Below are 24,087 nucleotides of genomic sequence, written 5' to 3' on the forward strand. Positions count from 1 at the left end.
TAAATAAACACATCAAATGTGCTCTTATACGGTACAATATTTTTAGCATCAAGAAAGTAGAGTTCTATGTTACCGGAATATTCACAATAAACTTACATGGACGCACTCATTGTAACAAAGTATTGCTTATATGTTGCAACTAGTTGGTTAGATGAGTTCACAAAAGTTATTGCAATATGAAAATCCTCTAGGCATTGTGTCGATCTTTTTAAACCGGATTTTACTATAAGATTGATACTATGACAAATACAAGAAAGATTCAGCATATGTACTAAACAACGGAGTAAAAATATCTATTGCTCTAGATTTTGCATCGACACTATCTAAAGTGACAGAAAATATTTTATTTATAAGCCTAAAATCTTCAACTACTTGATATATTTTTTCAGCAATATTTTCACGGGCATGCGCATTATCAATCAACCAAAAACCTATTGTTCTCTTTTCTAGTTCCCAATTATTATTAACAAAATGAGAAATCGCACTAAGATAATCCACTCTAGTCCTACCTGTACATATGTCCTAGGTTAAAGCAACTAAAAATATATATATTTCTAATATTTCTTTAAACTTGCTATGACACATATTATAATATTTTATCATATCCCTACTAGTTGTATGTTTAGAAAACATACGTTAACCTAGAATTATGAGCATGCTTAATGTAATCTTCAAATGCAGCAGACTCACCGATGTTGAGTGGTAGATCCATTCTTGCAATGAAGCGTCATAGCTCTTTTTGAGCATTAGCGGAGTCATACTTCAAATGATGAACATAGCTATCAAGGTTGTACTACAACACCGTCTGCTTCATGGCTGCTCCCCTCTTTCATTTGCAAGTCACGACGTGTCTTTTCAAGTGTCCCGTACCACATAAGGACTTTGTAAATAATTCATGCTTGCAAATATAACACTTAGCATATCTGATACTTATCTTGCCTTTCTCACTGTATATCCTTTTAAAAGTCTTGCCAAACTTCGGAAGTAGTGGCTCTTGATCTTTTGGAGCCGATGTTTACTGACATGTGTGCATTTATAGAGCATAACGATGGAGGTGCTACTGCATGTTAATCAGCTAGAGGTTCACCGTCAGGTTCTTCTTGATCTGTAACACTACTATCAAAGGTGTCGTATTCCTCTAAAAGTTATTGAAGAAAAAAATCATGATCGATAGACATATCATCATGATCACCGGCGTCCATGATCAATATTGAATGACACTAAAAAATTCAAATATTCAGAGTTAAAAAAAGAGAATTAATCAAATAATAAAACAAAGAATGGAAGAAACAAGAAAGAACATCGATGCAAAAAATCATCAAGATTTCTTTAAAATAGCAAGATGATGGTGTTGAAATTTCTTGAATTTTTTGCAACAATTCAAACTAATTTTGTAGAATTATCGTAAATTCTGAAGAACTTTAAGAGAAGAATGTGAGGAGTTAACAAGAGAGCAAATATTGTTACTAGTGTGGAATGGGATGATAGGATGATGCTCTATTTATAGGTGAAAAATGATGTGTTTTGCCAAAAAAAAATTGATTTTTTAGCCCAAACGGTCACAAAATAGTAATTTTTTTTTTTGAAAATTTCAGATTAACGGATTAAACAGGTCGGATACAATCCATTTAACTCGTTAAACCGCCATGCCCCGCGTGCCAGACGGGCCAGCCCTGCCTAGCAGGGCCGGTGCAACAACTCTAAAGCCATGCCTGACGTGCCGTGACATGCCCATGCCAGCACGACATGCCATGGTGTTAGCCCAGGTATAGCCCAGCGAGGCGTGCCTTACCAGCCCGACCCAGCTAGCTTCAGACCATGCCTACAGTAGCAGACCTCATACTGCGAGTTGGCCAACTTTAAAGGACATGGTGTTGGTAATTCAAATTTATTAGGGGGTAACAGGGCTCCAAATTTAGGATCCACGACGAGCTTTCAGTAAGGGCCAAGATGATCGGCATTAAGAGAAGGGAGAAAGGCATATGGACTGGGCTGGGCTGCGAAATTAACAAAAACTGTCGAATATTCTGCCACAGTGTCCAATTCGATTGAAAAATCGAACGTTGTGCCTAACTCGTATTTCCAAGCAATTTTTACCAGAAGATCAATGTGCAGATACATTGCGAGTCAGTAAGAATGAGGAACCTACTCGGCTCAATCTAAGCCTTGCACAATGATTCAGGGACTGGCAATGCGCAGAGGAGGATGGAGAAGAAATGACTGATCTTTGTTCAGCACAAGATGAAATTTTGGTCTGGTCTGAAGGAAGATCAAGATGTAATTCGATGGCAATTGCTTCCTCATTCTGAGCTCCTGTTACTATGCTCCTTTCACTAACGGCGAAGGAGGTTCTGCACTTCTGCCTTTTATTTCATCATTAACAAGCAATAGTCGTAAGTTGCAACAGCTATCATCAGTTCATCACAATTAGATTCTCTTTACCAATTATACGTTGATTTCTAGTATCTGGTACAAAGTTCGATGGACATCCTTCAAGCCAACAAACTGTACTTCTCTCAGGGCACACTTCGAACCCAAAGCAGTCGAGTATAATCTAATCGATCAAATAAGAAACAAATTATAAACTACACAGGCATACAGTTTACACGAGCGGGTTTATGCTCTTGATGTTCCTCCATGGTCCCTCTCGACATGCTCCACAAGCAACACTGGATCTCGGAACCCCTTGCTGCATTTTGGGCAAACATCAATGGTCACTCGGGCACGGCTTGGTTGTGAGTTCGTCTGGTGGGATTTCTCAACATGTTCGATTAAGGCCCCCAGGGTGGAAAATCTTGCCGGGCAATGAACACATTGCTCCACAAGGTCACCACTGCTGCTGTTGCCGCCATTTGGGGAGATCCCATCCTTGGCCTTCTGAAAGGCTTGGCTTGTTGCGGTGCTCAATTTCTGCATTCCAGATTCAGCTGATGATTTGAAATTTGATGCTGCACTCAGAAAGCTGGAGCTCCACCATGAAGAACTATTGTTGCTGCTGTTCGAGCGCGTCTCCACTTTCTGGCTTCTCCTTAGCATGCTTGAGAAGGGGAAGGCAGAATCCAATTTTCTTGGTCCTGGACACTTGTGATCGGGCCCAAATCTATGCTTTAGGCAGTGTTCTTTGGTGCAATCTTTGCATCTGATTGTGTTGGAAAACGTCAGTGTTTCTCTGCACCCAGGAACAGGGCATTTCTTCTTCTTTGTTACTTTCTGGTAATTTGACGGATCGCAGTCAGTGTTAACATGAGACTCCCAGGTGATGTTTGGGTCTTCGTTTGTATTCAGGCGAACTCCTTTAGCACAGAGTGGGCAGATGAGGACAGTGACATCCTTCTGATTTGCATTTGGACACTGGTGTGATGTATAACTTCGGTGCTGAAGGCAAAAAACCTAAACAATGGTCTAACAACCATATTAGCACTCTTGCTGACAGTATTTAGTGATGAAATATGGACAGTAAGCCTCCAGCCAATACATAAGTTGTCCTTGAATTTAAAAGTGCAAAATGATCTCAGTTTCCACAATATAGATACTAATCTTTCTACAGAAATATTCAGATCATCTACCTCCGGCGCAATCCTTCAGTGTAATTGTTTACTATGGACGTACCACATTCAGTGCATGCAATTGCATTCAGAAAGCATCGAAAAGGATGGATATTTCGGATGGCATAAAATAGGTTAAGATTTGCAACATGGATGGCATATTTCAGGTTAGGCCTTTTGCGATGGCATTTCCCAGATTGGAGACATTTGCAATGGCAAAACAAAGAAGTATTCCCAACATGTTGGTGTGAATCATGTACAGCAAGTGAATATTGTTATCCTTAGCATCCTATGCATTCAGTTATAAACAATATTACTCTCAGCTAACATGTCCTTGTCGCCGATGTCCTCGTTGTTGATTTGGACAAATTTTCTTTTAACCCTGTTTCCAATTCTGTTAATGTCTGACATTTGCTTTGTTACTGAAGTAGCAAATCGTCCCAATAAAAAAGGCACTTATGTTTGCAGTTAGCACCAAGCAACTCATACCTTAGCTAATGTGACCTGTCATTGACATTCAACACAAATAGATACTCTTTTCCCCTGATAGCTGCCTCTTCTTGTGTGATGCACTAAGTAACATGCTTCAGGCTATCAATATCATCCACATGAAGAAGCTGGTATTTCTGTCACGTTGAAAAAGGGCTACAACTTCACGAGGGCATGTTTAACTAATATGATTTATAGAAATATTTTTACTTCCGTGCGCAGCAAGGGAACTAGCGGTCTTATACTTTGGAGTTTGGAGTGCAAAAATGATTGTGCATGAATCAGTGATCAAGCGCAATGACCTTTAGTTACAACGTAGTAATTGATCAAATGAGTAACTTATTTCTTGAACATCTTGATTTTTTATTTGGTCCCAGAATCAGCCCAGTGGGTAAACGTGTCATACAGAGCATGTTAATAATATATGAAACACGAACAACAACCAGGGACACAAGAGTTCCACCTCACTAACAAATTGAGCAAGCAAAACCGCCACATCAAGATGTACATAAAGGGTCATCCTTTTGGTGAACGTTAGGCACAACAACCCAATCTCAACGAGCTACCAGCGGAAAAAAAAATCTCTCCATTAGTGTTTCCCAGTCAATAACATGAATGATTAAGACATTTTTTTTCCCATCTCCTGAGGTTCGTGCCCAGAAGGATGCCATTCAGATCACTATCTTAAAGCCTACACAATGTTTGCCCCCAAACTAGTACTATTTCCCAAGATCTCTTTCAAGATACCGCATCTATCAGATTTCCGTAGAAGGATGAGTTCTTGAGTTCCATAATCTACAGAACAAACCTTTACATCGCGCAAGCTCGACACACCAATCTGCTTATACCAACAATCCAAATTCGGACAAACCAAGCATCACCGCGTCAAAGTGTCAAACAGGATAAGGAAAAGGAGATGTTGCGGGAAACGTACGTGGTCGCAGCGGTCGCAGGTGAAGGGGAGGAAGTCGATCTGGTTGCAGTCGCCGACGCTGCAGTGCCGCCCCAGGTTGGGGAACTCCGGCGTGCCCATCGCGCAGGAACAGCGCGCCCGACGGGGAACCGAGAACCGCCTCCCCCTCTCCGCCGCGCCGCCGCTTCGATGGCCGCGAGACGCTGCCGGGCACCGGCAGCCGCGGGGAGTAAGGGGGAAGAAAAGGGTGCGGGCGGCTCGGTCGTCAAGTGGAAGGGGCACGGAGTCGAAAAAACGTAACGCTTTGACGGTACTTTTTGCGGTAAGGCCCTCTGATTATTGATAGTTTGGTTCGAGGTCGCCGCGTAATTGTGGGCCCGTGGTGAGTTGTTACAGCATAGTAACTTTTTTTTAGAGCAGGTGGGCGTCGGTGAGAGCACACCAATAAAGCAATTGTTTGCAAATTGCAAAGTCTGCAATTCATCCTATTATTTGAGGTTAATTTATATAAAATCTTATATTGATATAAAATATCGTAAAATAACACCTCCACTGATACAATAATAAGATCAATTATAGACTTCAGCTAAAAATCGAACGAACGGAACCTATTGTTTACACATTTACATCAATCACTAATTTACATAAATATTCTATGTAAACACGGTAATAAAATAGGCTACAAATATTTAGCCCGTACGAATTTCACTAAAAACCTAAAACTTAAAAAAGATTATAGAAGACGTATCTCCAACACGATAGCCTAAACTAGGGGAGGGCACGAGAAGCCGTTTCGAGTCCACCGTGCACGACACACTGATACCTTCACAGCTCGTAGAACTTTGGACGAAACACGAGTGAATACGTACTCACTGCTCAGTACCCCGTACCCACCAGCGCCCGCAAGAGAAGGGATGCGATGCGCGGAGGCGCGAGACGGTGACGCCGACGGACACAAGGAAAAACAGGTCTCGGATTCGCGGTGCATGCGGCGGTGAGGCTCACGCGCGGGCGCGGGGGCCGTCGGGGAGGGGAGGGGCGACCGAATTAACCGCACCCAAACAAAGACGCCGTGCCCGTGCCCGTGCCCGTGCCCGTAGGGGTTCACCGGGTGGGGGACCGCGATCAGCCCCCACGAGATCGAGCAGCGGGAGATGGCGACCGGCGAGCTAGTCAGTCTACCGCCTGATCGGCCGGCAATCCGCGAGTTTTGCCCTGGTCTCTCGGGACGGCGTGGTTGACGCGGCCGTGGTCTCGTTTTAGTTGGGTACGTTGGGTCGTCGTGCCGCGTTGCTTTTTTTATTGCTTTGCGTTATTGCGTAGACCGGTTACGTGGTTGCGCAAGCACAGCCGTTCCGTCCGAACAATGAGAGTAGGAATGTAAATGGGTCCTCAATAAATAATTCTATGTTGCGTTAAATATTTGGGACATTGTAAATGTTAAGAAATTGTTTTCAACACTTATTGATGAAACATTGTATCGTGGCAGGATTAGTTGGTGTAGACGCAAGCCATCACCCTATTTTAGTCTTATTTGGTTAGAATTTGACCGTCCGTTTCCTTTTTATTTTCCTTACAAACATACCTACTTTCTCATATGTATTCTTGATCGGAGAGATATTGTTCACATCTATTAATTTTGCAGTATGAGGTTATGTTGAGAAACCGTTAGTATTAATTTTGCAGTATGAGATAATGTTGAGAAACTTTTATTTAAGCGTTGTCTTCCATTATAGTTTTTTTCTCTCTCTCTGTATTTAGTGTTTCAAGTTTACATTGGCACTCAGGGCAAAGAGGAACCAAATTTCTTTCTCCTTAACGCTTCAAGTTTAGACATGAGCTCACATTTGCAGGAGGCACCACCCCAGACATTTTTTTTGTGTGTGTGTGTGCGCGCTTCTTTGGGTGATTTTTTGATGTTTTGTAGCTACGTTTTCTTCCTAGGCCCAAATGCATATCAAATCCAGCTAGCCCAACCCAGTCCATGCATCTAGTCCAGCTCAATTTTCTTGTGCTCACTCGTCCGACTGAAGAGCTAAACTCCACAAACATCTAACTCTATGCTTATCTCCTTTTGTACGGATCTAAAAGAAAACGGAAAAAAAAAGTACGACCTCTCGTGCTCACTGGCTCATACGGACTTCTTCCTCGTTTCTCTTTGTGCTCCTCGTCCACCTGCGCCGCCGCTTCCGACTAGCCATCGTTTATGGCAGATCTCTTTGCCGACCACCGCAAAGCAACTCATGCGCTACCTTTCCTCCCATCCCCTTCTCATATTCGCCTAATTTCTTGTCCTCAGCTTGTGGCTCCAAACCCAAATCGCAAGGGCATGGTTAGGTCTTTCTCAACGGTGACGCAAAGTGCACCACCCCTCACGACGATGGCTGGCTGCTCAGCGTCACTTGCGTCCAGCGGCGATGATGTCAGTAGAGGGCAGCGATGCAAAGTTTGGTGGGCCTTTCACTGCCGGGGAGAAGGGTGGGTCGAAGTTGAGGAAGCGCTAGCCGCAGGGTGGAAGGTGACGGAGGTTTTGTGTTGTCTTCTTCGTCTTCACTGTGGTTCCAGACGACGAGGCTTGGATGGGGGGAGATTCATGATTCGTCATCAACCCCGTGTCATGTCCGTGGATGCGGAGGCGGCGGTGACGACTAGACACAAGCAAGGTGGGAATGTGTGAAGAAGGCGGGAACCGGAGATTTGAAAGAACAGGCGTGAATCATGTGTGTGCACGTCGGGTTGTAGGCTTTTTTTTTCAAGCACTGGACTCCTAACCGGGAGGCTACTTTGAAGACTAATTTGAAGGTGTGCGAGACGAGATCTCAGGTCCTCGCAGGTTTGGCATCTCCTTGATGTTTTACCATCGGGCACCATGCCCGTTTGTAAGCTTAGTGCCTTACCACCATGCACCTCCCTTGGTGCGTGTGTACTCTAAACTCTATTGATGAAGAAACGAAAATTTGTTTGTCGCCTCTATTTTTATTCTTCTTCCCTAAGCTGCTATCTCTACCCAATCTATCTCTATGTATCGTGAAATTCGTCACCGGCAGACTTGTTCCCGACAACGGATATCACGGTTGGTATCAGAGAAGCTAAGCTAGTTTTTGGTTAAGTTAGGAGTGAGATGTCAAGATCAGATCAGTGATGGAGCCAACTGCAGCGCAGCCACGAATCCCACTGCACCAACAACAATATCAATATGGCCCGCGTCGATTCTAAACCTGCATAATTGCCTCCAGAAGATAAAAATCTACTTACTTGTGACCAGATGGGAACCCAAGGCTTCCAACTTGGCTCGTCATGCCGAGCCCAATCTACACTCGGTAGTCGCGGCTAGCCTCTCATTGCATGAAAAACAGTGAGTGTTAGTTCCGTTTCTCGGAAAATTCTCCAGCTCCATGTCTCGTTTTGGGATGCAAGTTTTATATTTTTTAATTACTAATCTACTCAAAACTTTAAAAATAAATAAATATTCACTTGTACTCAATTAAGATAGAAAAGAAGTAATAGTTAGCTGTGGCATGTGTGAAGTAATAGGTCTTATTAAACTCAAAGTATCCACGAAGATTAGCAACACTACCTGAATTACATGTACAATCGCACGGCTAAAGCATTTAATATGTTTACAGTTAAATTGCAGCCTAATTCAGTTTTAAAAAAATTGCAGCCTAGTTTTTTATGTACTAAGAATTGTATAATAACGATACCTTATTTATTAATCTCTAAAAAGTGTGTCAGCCGTCACACCCCTTCTGTTAAAAAAGAAAAACCATCCGAAAACCGTGCCTCCTCTCCCAAACTTCTGTCTAATAAAAAACCAAAAAATTGTGTCTTCTCTCTCCCTCACACCAGGCCGACCTAGATGGAAACAGCGCCTCCTCTCTCTCCCTCCCTTACACCGCACCGGCCTATGCAAAATTAGGGATGGCAACAGGGCCGTCCGGTCCCCGCCTTCAGAGGAGATTTCTCCTATTCTTATTTCTGTAGGGAATTTTACAGGATCATGTCCCTAATAGAGATGTAAAATTGAATTATATTTGATTTTTTTATATATTAATAATATGTATGTAATATAAATAAGTAATTTATTAATGCATACGAGGGTAATTAATACAAAATTAATGAAATATCATAGATTAGATAAAAAAATAATAATGATAATTTATTATTTACTTCATATAATATAATGTTTATATATTTATATACTAAGAAAAGCGTGTATATATATATGTGACATCAAGAATATAGGAGCGAAGACGGAGAACGCCTTCCCATCCCTGTCCCCATATAAGTTTGCGGGAACAGAATCTCTCCATCGCATCCTCTAATACAGACCGCAGGGAATAGGAGATCGGTCCCCATTAGACCATCCTTAACTATATTCTCTTCATTTCGTTCCCTTCTCGATTCCCCTCTCTGTTTTAATTCTCTTTATTTTCTCTCATCTCCAACAGCTTTCATTCGAAGGGATTCGTGAAGGAAAAAGAGAGAGAATCTCGTTCTGAAGGGAATGATCTTGGAATCCCTTCGTGATGGGAACCGTGAAGAGAAAACATTAAAGCGCTGAAGGGAACAAAAATCCTTTCGTGAAGGGATTCTGGACCCTGACGGAAATTAGTTGGGGATGATCTTAGGGCATGTTTGGTAGAGCTATCTCTGATTCAAATTCTCTACGAAGAGTGATTCTCTGAGAGAAGTGATTCTGTGACTAAAAGTGATTCTCTAAAATAAATTATAATAAAAAATGCAAAACCCCCCTAAAAGTCACTTGGATTTTGACTTTCCCCCCAAAAGTTGTTTTTGTTGCAACCCTCCTCCCCCCAAAGTTTGATTTTGTTGAAAAAAACTCCCCAAAAATTTAAAAAAATAAAAAAATTATAAAAAAACTAGAGACAATTCTAAGACCTTCTGTGAAATTTGTTTTCAAAAATAATATCCTTTGCATCATATTTTATGGAGAGGATTTTTGGAAAAAAAATGTCAGCTTATTTATTAACTCATATTATTTTAACTTTGTCATGTCTACCATTATTTTTTCTACACAAATAATTGTTTAAGTAAACTAATAAAAGTGGTTTCACTAATTTTGGGAGTGTTATGAATTAGTTATGAATTAATCTATCTGTAACACATTTACTCAATCTTGCACGTTACAATAACTATTTCAAGATTTTATGTATTTTTAGAAGATAGAGGATCATGTAAGAAGACTAAAAAAATTTGTTTCATGATTTTTGGATTAGTAAATAATTAACTATGCATTTAACTCGAATTAATAAATGAGCTGCATGTTTTTTTTTCAAACTTACTCTCCATGAAATATGATGCAAAGGATATTATTTTTGAAAAAAAAAATTTCACATAAGGTCTTAGAATTGTCTCTAGGCTTTTTTAGAATTTTTTGTGATTTTTTTAATTTTTTTTTGAATTTTTTAGGGTGTTTTTGCAACAAAATCAAACCTTTAGGGTTTTTTTTGCAAAAAAAAACTTTAGGGGAAAGTCAAAATCTAAATAATTTTTGGAGGGTTTTTGCATTTTTCTCTAAATTATATGAATGAAGTGATTCTGTGGAGAAAATAAATTAGAAAAAACTATTTTTTCAACTCCAACTTCTAATTCATTTCAGAGAATCAATTCTACAAATTTCACTCAAAAATTAAAAACCGAAAGTTAAACTCTGCCAAACGGTTCCAGTATTCTCGCTGGGTCGTGCGGTGCACCGCTGCTTGGGCGGGATTCGCGCGGGGTACCCCATCCTGTTGCCTCCGGCCTATACCACATCTTTCATGTTGCCTCCGGGCATGATTCGAGCGGGGGTGCGACTGCGCAATCTACGGCAGCGGAGTTCGATACGGCGGCGCGCGCGCGGTTGCACCTGCCCCTCCATGCTCCGCGCCTTCCTCCCGGGCGGCCCGGTACAGTGTCTCTACGGGGATCGAGGGCGAGAGGTTCCTGTGGTACGCGCCACACAGCGGGTTCAGCAACCAGGTGGGGGAGCTCCGAAACGCCGCGGTGGCCGCCGCGCTGCTGAACCGCACCCTCGTCGTGCCCCCCGTGCTCGACCACCACGCCGTCGTCCTCGGTAGCAGTCCCAAGTTCAGGGTCTCCGACCCTGCCACACTCTGCGCCGCCGTCTGGGACCACACCATGCAGCTACTCCGGGAACGGAGGTAAAGACCATATACGCCTTCTTCATTCGATTTGGCCGCGCGGTTTTGGTGCAGCACAATTTGCTTGGATTTGGATATGGTCTACACCTTTTGATTTCTGCTTGCGTGTTGTTAAATTATTCAAGTGAAGTTGTTTGGAAGCTTGCGGCAGCCACAAAATTAGTTCTCCATAAGATATGTGTTTGGCAATGCATACAACAAAATGTAGACAGCAGTAGCATCTCCTTTACGAATGCGTGGCTATTTTCAAGATTGCAGATCACGGTGCATTTACTCAATTTGCTTAATTGATGAGAAAATGGCATAATTATTTCCAAAAAAAGAGAAGTTCATTTAGTTGTTACACTCTTAGTTCCCACCTTACTTTCTAACGTTGTAGTGAACTATTTTCCTTTTTTTTTCCACACTATGGGCATAAGTTTCCCTATTCATTGTGGAAGTAAGACATGATAACCAAAAAAGTTTGATTGCTAATGTTCATTTGTTTTACTTTCAAGTATGTTTCGATGGGTGACATAGTTGATCTATCCCCAATAAAGGCTATGGTTAGGACAATTGACTTCAGGGTTTTTGTCACGCTGTAGTGTGGTGTAGACATGCGAAAGACTTGCTTTTCTGGGTTGTGCTGTGTTGTTTCTCGTGGCAGCTCATCATCAGATGACTACGACAGATGCCGATCGTTGCTGTCTGGTTTAGGGGGCAGTGAAAAAGGCTGTGTGTATCATGTACAGGATGATTGTAGAACAACAGTCTGGAAATACCAAGAGAACAATGATGGAAGCATTGGATGCATTTCAGCCAGATGAACAGTTGAAAAAGAAGATCTCCCTGCCCTTTTCGAAAAGTTGGAGCTGAGTTCCGCCGTGGGAAGTCGGAGTTGCTTTGTCGCTATAGCGATAAGCCTGGCAACGATGATTTATATCGGGCTCTGTCGTTTGTAGGTTGTAGGTATATGGTGGTGAGTCACCCTAGGTGGTCGTCTTAGTCTTTTTCTGTTATTGTCAGGATTTTTGCCGGTTTTTCTTTCTAATAAACAGTGCAGTTGTAAGGTTTTCAGACTCGGTTTCCCTTATAAACTAGGTTAACTCCATTCTTCTTTAGTGAATTGCAGGAACTCCATGCTCTTTTCGAAAAAAGAAAAAAAGAAAAAGAAGAAGATCTCATATGTTAGGAGGCGCAGAGATATATACAAGGCTTTGAGGCCTGGTTCTAAAGCTGAGGATGCTACCTAGTTGGCATTCGGGACACTCTTCTCAGGACCATACAAGGGATCAGAATCTTATTTTGATATCCATGAATCACCAAAGGATCATAGAATACAGAGTGTACTTGAGAAAATTGGTTTCCTTCCTTTTGCCCCAGAGATCATGGCTGCTGGGAAGGAGTTTGCGAAGAACATGAGCTAAGATTGTTAGATGGCCAATTCAAGAATCACTGGAAAGCTACATTTTCTGCCCTTAAGGAGAAGCTGTAATGAAAAGAAACAAGGTTGGAGGTCCTATTCACATGTTCATCCTGACTGATCTTCCATCAGCAAACTGGACCAATACCTATCTTGCAGATGTTGCAAAAGTTGAGCAATATAAACTATACACCCTCAAGGAAAGTGATGAATTAGTGCTGCAGACAGCAGAAAGGCTTATGGCTGCTGAACATGGCATAAGGTCTGGATTCCTTCCAAGAATCATAGAAAGCACAAAGAAGGATTGTGATCCTGTTCAGCTACCAGATATTTTGTTGTATGTTGAAGAATCTGTTTGTAGCTGTGCATCACTAGGATTCGTGGGGATTGCTGGATCAACCATAGCCGGAGGATCGGCACTGGCGCCTGGCGGATCTACACGACGGCGAATCGGACGCGCGGTGAGGAGCCGCGGGACGCGCTGGGCAGCGAGGACGGCCGTGTCGCCTGGCTTCAGGGGCGCACGGGGACGGCGATAGACCGGCTGCGAGAGGCGCCTCTCAATTCCAATACACTCACACACATGGTTTCATCTCTTTCAGTTACTGCTGGTGATGGTAACGCGCTGGGGAGGAGGAGGATTTGGGGAGCATGGTGGAGATGAAGCTGAAGATGCTGGCGTACTACCGACGGCAGCCGCAGGACTCGAGCATCGACATGGACCAAGAGCCGGGCAATAAGCCTGCGCAAGATCTCCCCCCATTTCTTTTCTGCTTCAGTTCCTTTGTTTTTGGTCAGATTCCCTGCTTTGTTCAGTTTTGTGCTCCTGATTTGGTTGTGTTCACAGACGTATGGTTATGCAGCTGTTACTCTTTCAGATTGTGTTACATATTCAAGGTTCAGAAGTTGTTCGGTGAGTCGATTTGTTCATACTGGAATGCCGTAGAAATTATGTTTATTTTGCTCACATATGCTCACATACATGATTTCTGCCATCTTTGGTTCTCTGAGCTGAATTTGATTTTGCAAATTTAAGAAAGAACATTATTGCCAATTAGTGCTGATGCTCCAAATTTAAGATTAAAATATAATCCACGATCATCTGTGGTTTCTTAACAACTTCAATAACTTCAATCTAAAGTTTAATTTTGGCCTCCATAGTCCATACAGCTTCAGATAACTTTTTTTTCCTATTCTGATTTTAGTTTACCAATTCTTCGGATGCTCCTACTACAATTATGTCACCTTCTTATATATATGCACATGGTATCCATATTTCAATGTTATGGATAGAGTAAAGTCTGCTGGGTGCTTCCAATCGATAATTCAAATTTTGGATTATGTGAAATTTTCAGGGCTAATATTGACAGTGGGTATCTTGGTCAGCACGTGGTGGACACCATCTAGGGAGCTGAGGTGTTGGCCAACTGCTTGCTGTTCTGCTGACCCGGTCATGCTGTCTCTCTTGTGTGTGCTCCTGCTCATCAAAACATGCAGTGTTTATGCTTGATTTCCGTTTGTTTTTAATTTAACAGTGGTTTATTTCTTGTAATCTTTTTAGCCATTGCCCATTTATTTGACCTTGCAGATTGGGATGGGATCTCAAGCGACAAGGTTAATTTACTAATCTAAAGATAGATTTAGAATGGTTTTATTGCTTAGATAGCTTTGCTGCCTGCCATCCATCTTTCCCTTTTATTAATGTAACTTTAAATAAATATATTTATATGTGCACAATTTTGTCACATGATTAATTTAGAGGCAGTGCTTGAGCTTTAAAGATTTCACCTTTATATTTAGAGCTATTTGTGTAAATTCCCATCACAGTTGGAGTTTTTTTCGAGCTACCTATTGGGTAAGGAGGCTAAAATGAGGAAGCGGCAAAAACTGCTATTGTCACGCATGGACAAGCAGCAAGCCTTGCTGGGATTGCTGGAGCAGAAGATACAAATTCATCTTTTGCTTGGAGTATATTAACAGCTGATGCATGTAGCTATTGACGTTGTTTTGACTCTACATGGGCTAGATAATGGGGCAGAAGGTACAATTCATCTTATTAAGAGGCATGCTACTTCTGCCCTAGGTAAACTAACCAAGAACATGGGCACGAGGAACCTCGAGTATGTGCGGAGCCTCAAGAGTGTTTTTGTCTCTCTACTATAACATGTTCTTATGTGACCTGAGAGTACAAAGAGTAGAGCTATTGGAGCAGGATTTGAAACTATGATGAAAATGGGCCAACTTAATAAGTGCACAAATAAGATGATATGAAAGCAGCAGGACGATGTGCTTCAAACTTTTAGCATTTGTTTTGGATGGTGGTCCGTTCATTCTTAGTCAACATACTGGTATTTCTTATACAGTTGATATTTCTCTTCCCGGTAATGATATCATGCTTTATCAAGAAAAGAGTATTTTTATTTATGATTATCTTTTTGTTTTTTCTTGACCTATAGACGCATAGACGAGCTAAGAAACATGACGGAGTGTATATGCTGGCCAGGAAATGGCGGCAAGAGGCCCAAGTGTTTATGGAGACTAGATAAAGGCGGTGGTAGAGCACGGCATGTGTGGTGACAGGATTTGGGTGAAATTAAGATCGGGGTCATGTATGTGATGTGATGTATTGCCGAGATCCGACGACCAGACAAGAGACGAGTGACACATTAAAACTTAAGGGTTTAAGTATATTGTCTCTAACTTTATGTTTTTGTTAACTTTGTTTGGGGAATAAAATAGATATTGGACGTGAGATTTATGATCTGTTGCAACTCACGGACACTTTGCTAGTCTCTTTAATAATCCACTACACGAGTGATGCTAATCTTCTTTTTTTAAATTACAATCAGGATTTCAAGCCCCTTAGCACTGTGCTGTGGTGCTGGCCTGGTGATCCGTTGCATCCTCGCAATTTGCATGTGAAATTCATTTACAATAATTCCATTGCCTCATATCCCGTCTCCATAGTAGTCACATCAGGGGTATATGCTTTCTAATTGCATTATGGTCCAAACTATTGCCGTAATCTTCAATATTAATGTCGCCTAAAGGTCATGACTGAGCCCTGCTATCCATCCAAATACCATGAACATAAAACCGTTGATGGCGTGCAACCACACGCTTACCATCTAAGCCCGGCTCAGATTCAATGTTTCATCGAGGAGTATCAAAATATTTTTTTAACATTTACCATGTTATAGTTAACACAACCAAATTATACAGAAAAAAAAACTCCTCAGTTACATCGACATGGATCATTAGGTAGAATGCAAGAACGTCTCACAGTTGCGGTAGGGTAGAATGCAAGAGCGTCTCACAGTTGCGGTCGTCGCGGTAGGCAGGCGAGGGCAATATTTGAGACTTTGTATAATCAACTGAACAAGTCTATGTGACTATGCTTGATTGAATTTGATAAGAATACGATGATTAATAACAGCGACAAGTGATATTGACGAAGTTGTTGATCAGTAGAACAAGACAAGCGAGGGCAAAGTTCAGATCTAACCACACTATTTGCGTGAGCCAAGTTGCCATTGATTTGGTGCATCCGCCTTGTTTCCATCAACCTTCGGAGGAGGTTGGAGCGCTACATTGGCCATTATCAGTAGTGAGAGAGGTGGAGTCACCACCCGCATCATTGAAATTTCTAGCATGTTACTCTTTTTACCCAGTGATCATGGAGAATCGCTCATCTCCTTTGAACATTAAAATAACGCTTCGCAGTCACAATACAGGGAAACGTTAAAAAGCAAGATCCTGAAAGAAAATGAGGAAAGACCGAAAGGGACAAAAGCCCAAGGCTGAATCTAAAACTGCCGTTCCTCAGCACCAGAGCAGAGCTGCTGCCCCACAAGAATCTCATCCCCATTCCTCACCAGTCAGCACGCCGAGAAGGCCACAAATATCAGCACAGCATGCCGGCACGTTGTGCCGTTGAAAGCCTGGAAAATGCGCCGTTTTCTTGAGCAAGAGCGGCAAAACCAGCCAGCTCCACAAAAATCCGCCCGGCCACTCTGCCCAGTGGCTCTCGATGGCCTTGCCGTTGGAAGGCTTACCAATATACGATGCGACGAAAATATCTCCGCCACTATCCATTGCTCTGTCCCCGCGCGCCATGACTGTTTCCCAGGCCGCGCCGATGGCCGCGCCGGTGGTGGCTGCGGCCGCGCACACCGTCTGCCTTCCCACCGCGTGCCGGAGCATTTCGCCGCGGGCATTGCTGTCGCGGGCGCCCGCTGGGACGACGGGCGGGTTCAGGTGGCGACCCCGCCGGCGCGCGCGGCGCGCGGGGCGGGCCACCGGCCTCGCCACCGGCCGCGGCCGCGGCCTCGTGGTCGTGGGCGAGTTCGGCGGGACGTACGAGGAGGGGTTCGAAGACGTCCACAAGGTACGGTTCCGGTGCGCCTCAGTGACTGACTGCTCCAACATGCCATAAAGATTCTGCAGTCGTGAATCAACCACAAATGGAGCTCTGAACGCACATAATTTGAAGGAAAAAATGTTACTTCTCTTTATTTGTTGTATCTGATCTGTATTGGCATTGACTCATTATCGAAGGAGGAATCAACACATTTAGCTGGCTGTATAGATAGGTTTATTTACCATTCATCTCCTTGATTACCATGTTCCGATGAGCAGAATATCATCAACTACTTCACTTACAAGGCCACACACACGGTCCTCCATCAGCTGTACGAGATGAATCCGCCGTCGTACACTTGGCTTTACAAGTAAGTGAATTATCATCTTGATCATTCCAAATTAGCACCTGCCTATGAATACTCAGCTGCATCGATCTCTAAATTAACGCTACTCTTCTGTCAGTTACGTTGTCGTCAACGATCCATTAGACGGCGATTATTTCCTTCGCTTGCTCGCAAAGGTATCGATCGTATTCGCTTCTTGTTCTGACGATACTGACAAAACACGGGTTCATCTGTTTAATTTGTTTCACGTATCACAGGAGAGGCAGGACCTGGCAGAGAGAGTGATGATCACACGCCTTCACCTATACGGCAAATGGATCAAGGTGGTGCAGAGAACGAGCAATTTAGCTGAATCTGAAAGAAATATATATATATAGATATGCAGAAACTTACCTGTTTGTTGATACCTTCACCTGAGCAGAAATGCGACCACGCGAAAATGTACGAGAGGATCTCCAACGAGAACTTGGAGATCATGCGCCAGAGGCTATTGGAGACTGTGGTTTGGCCGACCGATGACAAGAACACCAGCGAGACCAAGGATTGACGGCAACACGATTGGAACTTGTGTTAAGCAATGAGTGGTTTCACTCAACAATGTAAGGAGAACTGCTCCGGGTGGTCTTCTTTTAGAAAAGTGCACGACTCTTAAAGAACGATAACAGCAAGATAATTAGTTAACCCTTAATAGGGCAATGGTGTCTTTCTTTCTTCCTCGAAAAGAGTACGATCCAATTTTTGGGCGACCCTGTGATGACCGTATCCTGAGAACACGATGATTGATGCACCTTCCTCTTCCCGTGTGCTCAGCGATGGAATTCAGTCACGATCCAAGTTTTATATGTGAGCAAGAACGATGCACAGGCCGTGTTGGGCATGCACGAATTCATCGCAGGCTTTCTGTGCCCTGATTAATCCATGCATGCATCCACCAGTGCAAAAATCATGAAGGGACAAAAGGCTGTGTTGACTGATGTTTTGCCCTTCCTGATATCCTAGTTTGATTGTAATCTTCCGTCGCCGAGCACGTAGGAAGGTGCATCCCAGAATCATCTCAGGATAGGATCTGAGCTCTCCTCGACAACAAAGACCTCCAGAGCGAGGGATCCGGCCCTCGCGGAATCAGTTGGATCACGCTCTCTGAATGGAGAGAGAAATACGAAGTTGCCCTTCAAGGATTAAGTGATTATTTTGATTTTTGTTTGGTTTAAGATCTGTGCACTTTTCTAAAAGAGGAGCACCGGAGCATTTCTCAATGTAAAAATCCCTTCTGGTTTTGACTTGCTCGTTCACGTGATCAGGGGCGGATCCAGCATATTAGGAGTGGTGTCAAGGACACCAATTCCATCTAGGCAAATACATGAAGAAATCTAGTGCTTATGAAGATTTACAAAGTATTTTGGCTAATCTAAGCTCTTAGTGACTGAAATGTCTCTATGGTGACCCCAACAGACTTGATTTCTAGATCCGCCCCTGGGATGGGGTGTGGTTGCAGAAGTAGGATGGGAGCGGTCCGGCTTTTCTGGATTTTTAGGTTTGTTGGGTTTTTCTTTGGTTTTTATTAGATATAAGTAGGAGTGGAGGGAGTGAGTGACGCAGGAACTAACTCGTGTTTTATATAGTAGAAATTTTTGTTGGAACTATCAATGTCTCTAAAATTTGTTGTTCATGCACGTTGTAGCTATCATCTTCTCTTTGTCACCTAAGAGATGTGAGATCCCAAGAACTCATGCCCTCAATTCGAATGGCTACCTCATACTTTTTGGCTCATTCTCGTAGTAGGAGTTGCTTCTACTTCATCTCTAGCTACAACAACCAGCTGCTTCGGCATCTTTCTTTAACACAGACGCACCTTGTTTGTTGCCTTGGTCCGTGGGCTGGCTGCCACCATTATTGCCTTGAAGCTACACTTGGTGATTTCATGTTCGCTTCTCTATTCCGCGACTGTCTGGTTGGATGAGTCACTATTGATTGGATGGGAGCCCATTAAAATAATGACTTCAGGTTGATCGTCCCAAATCCGGAACCGGTCGCCAAGCACGGCCTTCCTTGTGCTGCTATTCCTCGCCCTTCACCTCTCCCTTGCCCTCACGGCGCAAACAGAGGGGAGGTCATCGGAGTTGAAGCCTCCACAGATCCACAACGTGCCCAGCTCTAGTTCCTGGTAGGAATCAGCATCATTAGCCCTGCTGTGCTCCAGCCTCTTTGCCGCACCTTCTCCTCCTGCTCCCCGCCACTATCATTCTAGTGCCTTGGTCCACTATGGGGAAAGGGGAAGGGAGCCAGAGCCACCTAATCTATTGCATCCACGATGCCCTGTGCTACATTCAGGAGCAGTGTTCGAGCCTCCTACCGCTGGATGCCACCGTTCTCCCGCTTTGGCTGTTGTGGTGAAGCATAGGTGGGCGCAGCGGACCGTCACCTTCCTCGCGCTTGCGGCGGCCGCCTACCTCTTCATGTTGTCCATGCTCCTCTAACTCTGCTCATCGGGGAGGGCTTCATCATCGGGAACAAGGAAGGGTTGGTAGTAAGGATGGTAGTTGGTCGGATCGGCGCTTCGTGGGTTTCAGATCTAGCGGGGGTGAATTTGGGTGTAGAAATCACCCTACGGGGTCATTGGGTCAGGGCACGATTCTAGTGGGGTTTAGGTCCAGATCGTAAATTGCACCCGGAGGTGCCCCACGGGCCTCAAAATCTTGAGGCCCATTAACACCTTGGTCTATTAATCCCCACGGGCCTGACTCCTCGTCCAAAACCAAGGGTCGGTGCCTAGGCCTAGATTGAACAACACTCTGCCACTCCCTAGTCCCGTCGGCTAATCCCTCCTCCCACCAGCCATCGGTCGCCACCCGTCACCCCTTCCCCTACCCCGGCCATCAGCCCCCGCCCCATCCCCTATTCCCCTCCCCGCAGCGGCCCAGCCATCGACACCTCAGTGGGTGGATAGCTCAAGGGCGGTGCGGGCATGCGCCGTTGCTGGGGATGACTAAGGAGGGCCCGATCTGGAGGGCCATGATGAGGAGGGCCAGATTTGGACCCTCTGGCTTCCTGGACCATCATCGTTGGCAAGGAGGATGCACACCGGCACGAATGAAGGAAAAAGATGAGATGTTGAGTTTCGGGTCTTCCATCGGGTCTCGGGTCCTCACCGGGACCGGGGGTGGTTTTACACCTGATATTAATTTCGGGACTGGGTCGGTTTGATGCTTAGAGTTTTGGGTCGGGTGCGTTCTTCCTCCACCCAGCCTCGACCTGACCTGTTACCATCCCTAGTTGGTGGATGGGTGTGGGGAGAGAGAGAGAGGACGACGGCAAGTGACAACCTCAGGAAAGTGAAGGAGAGAGAATGCAAGATCTAAGAGGATGATAGATGAGGCCAGGGAACTGTAGGCAGTTCAGAGAGAAAAAAAAAAGAAAAAAAGGCATGTGGAGTCACTTTGATTTATTTCTCTTTCCTATTCATCAAGATATTAAATTTTATTGGTTAGAGTGTGTTCTGGCAAATAGATATAGTTTTAGAGTGTCCGATGACAAACATCAAATTAATCATGTCCTATAACAAAAGCCACATCTAAAGATTGTTGCAGAGCAAAATTTGCCTTTATTTGAGTACAAATAATCCTTTGGCTGCAAATAACATCTGCTACATATGTAATGCTCATAAAAGAGGACAATTGGACAAACCGGAAGTCCTTTTTCTAGTGGTCGAAGGCTGGAAGTCCACAATAATATTTTGGTCTCTTCTGCTCCCCCTGGCAGCCATGGCAAGAAACTCCATGGACCTTCCTGCCATTGCTTACGTTTTTGCTAACTCCCTAACCTTTATACCCGAAACCATTTTTGACTCAAAAGTCCCTTAATGTGTATGTCGTCTTCAAAATCTAATTCGCCGACCTGTCATGCTTCTGGCCATGGCTTCTATACATCGGGGAAGATCATTAATAGTATGCTTCTAGCCATTACATTCATCAGTAATTGTGCTAGTTCCCCTTTGGATCAAATTAAACTCCGATGATAAATCCTTTGATAGCTAAATTCTTCTACATGAAATCCGTCCAAAACTCATCAGTTCCACATAGATATATAACATCTAGACCCATCATCATGCAAACCAATAATCTCCAACCTAGAATCTTTAGCTTGGCTTGTCTTGTCGTTATGTTACATCCAGATCAAGCAACCCAATTCTTTTTTCCCACTCAAATGCAAATGGCTCTTCAAACTGTAACCACTCATCATAATCATATCAATTAGAGTTAAAACGCTTAACATGTAACCGAGCTGACTAATCATGATTGCTCTTCACGTTGTAACATCCTAGGCTTGATGACTAATGACTTGCAAAGCATGGACTTGTACTTGTGCATTGTGCTAGTGTAAGGACAGTTAAAGTTTGTTTGTTTTTTTTTCTTCCCCGGTGTATGATGTTTTGCACTCTCAAAACAGTGAAAACTGAATGCTATCCTTCCTCTTCTGGTTCTTTCTCCCTCCTCGTGAAGGGAACCTCCAGCACGGGATTCAGATCGTCAGAGGGGAGCAGTAACTTGTGACTGAGGATCTCAATTCCCTCCAGCACGCCCATCAACTGCCGCCGGATACTTCGATTATGCACGCTACTGACCACCAAAACGGGCACCTATGACGGGGAAATGCAACTCCGCAATGTGTTGCGCACGCATGGTTTATCTCAATCGTTGATCCTATACTCGTTCATCCGTTGATTCTCTCACATATCTTATGATTTTTTCACCTGCCTCTTCAGCACGAATCTCAATCACTACATTAGAACAACACATTAGTGACGGGTAATAATCCTCATTAGTCACATGTCACATACTCGTCACTCAGAACACGTCACTAATGATGAAATATTGGTGATGGGTGCGAACCCATCACTAATGACGGTCATCTGTGACCGTCACAGTCATGTGTCTCCTATGGCCTGTGGGGGGCTGTGGGTCGTCACTGATGCGGCTCATTAGTGACGACTAGCAACAACACCCATCACTAATGTGCTACCATCTATGACGGGTGTGTACATCCACTCGTTACTAATGAGTTTCATCAGTGACAGATGTTTGGCTAAAACCTGTCACTGATGACTCATAGTAGTGACACTGTCTCTTTTCACCTGTCACTAATGTGCTGCCATATGTGACAAGTGTGTATAGACACTCATTACTAATGAGTTTCATCAGTGACTGATGTTTGGCTAAAACCCGTCACTGATGACTCACAGTACTGACACGGTCCCTTTTCACCCGTCACTAATGTGTTAGCCCCCATAGGGCTCTTCCCTGCTTCTTAGCTGCATCATAAAGCAAAGTCAGGATTTGGCAACAGTCTTCTCCTACAAACATATCCACCAGCAAACATATTCACAAGCAAAGATATCCACCATATCGACATCTGGATAAAACATCGAGGTCACTCAACTTTAAATAATAATGTACACAAGTCGAACGGGGAACCACAAGTCGAACGGGGGACGATTGTGTACATCGAGATCACCTCAAGATAACTACAAATTACATAAGTCAAAAATAGAACTACAAATTACATAAGTTAGTAAACTATCTCCCTACAATGGAACTCGCCTTTCAAAGAGATGACTTTGGTCATTATGAACTAGGTGATCTATCCTCAAATGTTGAAAAGTGATGACTCCTCGAAGTTGCCATCGGTAAGTTGAATTCTTTTTGATTGAAAGTAGTTATGGAAAAAGTATGCAATTAGCCTGAGTAAAATCATTTTATCATTGGATATTAGTTCAGTTATGAAAAGACTATGTAATTATCTTACATCTAGGGATTTCATATCCTTTGCTACCATGGTTAGCAGCATTTGACGCGTAACATAGAAGTCGTAGGCGTTGCCCGGTGATTGTTGATGGCACTAGAGAGAAAAAAACTATTAGTTCGAAAGAAAAAATAGTAGTATTAGAGTATTTGCAAATATGTTTGCTAGCATTTACCACGAATGCGATCTTATGTGTCAGTGTGCGGGGCACCTTCGGATCGTACTTTGGATCAGAGCGATTACACATGTCGAAAGCCCTACATGCAAAGAGGGATCAATTAGTCAACATTTGGAAAATGTTTGAAAAATTCAATATGTAACCTAAGTCATGAAGAACCTACTCATCTAGGATTCCTTTGACCAAAGTATAGTCATGCTTTTTCCATTCATCGTCAGGTCCTACTAGTGGTCTTGCTGAATCGAAGTACCAGACCAAGTTTCACTTGGTGTCAATGACCAGTAAGATCCAATGGCCTCCCGTGTTGTGGGTGGCTATCAGGTAGTCATTCCTCAAAAATTAGCTCATTGCCCTAGCCACATATCCCACAACGGATTCCCTATCTTGTTGCATCACTAAGATTGTCATCGTTTGGTGCTCAAGGAATCCGAAGGGCTCCTTCTTCCTCGATTCTTGCACCATGTGTCTATAGATCAGAAGTTAGTTAGATTGAAGAATTAGTGATAATAATTAATGAACGTCTAGTTTAAAGGACTTATATGTCCAGCATCGTAATAACCCCACATCCATGCCATCGAGGTTGAACAGGTCGTATAAGTCATTGAAGCCCACGAGGAAGTAGCCGTCCCCATTCAAGAAGTAATGATTTTGGTATTGGACGACAAAGGAACTCTTCTTCGCTCTACAACCTTGCAAGTAGTAATTATGCAACTTGACACATGGTTGTCTCACCCTCCGAAGTGGATTTGCCATCAGCAAGGGCTTCCCAAACTGGAATTTTGGGTTAGCCTTAGTTCAAGCTGCCCCTATGTCGCACTTCTCGATGATTGAGTCCTTACAAGAGGGCTTGAACTTCTTCGGCAGTTGCTTCTTGGACCCTGGCTTGGA

The 24,087-nt window shown here is 43.5% G+C and overlaps 2 protein-coding genes and 1 pseudogene across 2 annotated transcripts; 2 read left to right on the plus strand and 1 right to left on the minus strand.

The window, feature by feature from the left end:
• Window positions 1-2,417: 2,417 nt before the first annotated feature.
• On the minus strand, window positions 2,418-5,246 carry LOC133890969 (zinc finger AN1 and C2H2 domain-containing stress-associated protein 16-like). The gene is made up of 2 exons (XM_062331634.1): window positions 4,969-5,246; window positions 2,418-3,390 (listed from the first exon to the last, which is right to left on the minus strand). The coding sequence occupies exons 1-2, from the start codon at window positions 5,065-5,067 to the stop codon at window positions 2,617-2,619; spliced, it is 873 nt and encodes a 290-aa protein (XP_062187618.1). The 5' UTR covers window positions 5,068-5,246; the 3' UTR covers window positions 2,418-2,616.
• A 5,408-nt stretch (window positions 5,247-10,654) lies between these two features.
• On the plus strand, window positions 10,655-15,279 carry LOC133891227 (O-fucosyltransferase 30-like; annotated as a pseudogene).
• A 1,184-nt stretch (window positions 15,280-16,463) lies between these two features.
• Window positions 16,464-17,936, plus strand: LOC133891743 (chaperonin-like RbcX protein 2, chloroplastic). The gene is made up of 5 exons (XM_062332483.1): window positions 16,464-16,903; window positions 17,155-17,246; window positions 17,341-17,398; window positions 17,480-17,545; window positions 17,644-17,936. The coding sequence occupies exons 1-5, from the start codon at window positions 16,547-16,549 to the stop codon at window positions 17,767-17,769; spliced, it is 699 nt and encodes a 232-aa protein (XP_062188467.1). The 5' UTR covers window positions 16,464-16,546; the 3' UTR covers window positions 17,770-17,936.
• Window positions 17,937-24,087: the final 6,151 nt, after the last annotated feature.

This window comes from Phragmites australis, chromosome 14 (assembly GCF_958298935.1).
Source record: "Phragmites australis chromosome 14, lpPhrAust1.1, whole genome shotgun sequence".
Classification (NCBI taxonomy): Eukaryota; Viridiplantae; Streptophyta; class Magnoliopsida; order Poales; family Poaceae; genus Phragmites; species Phragmites australis.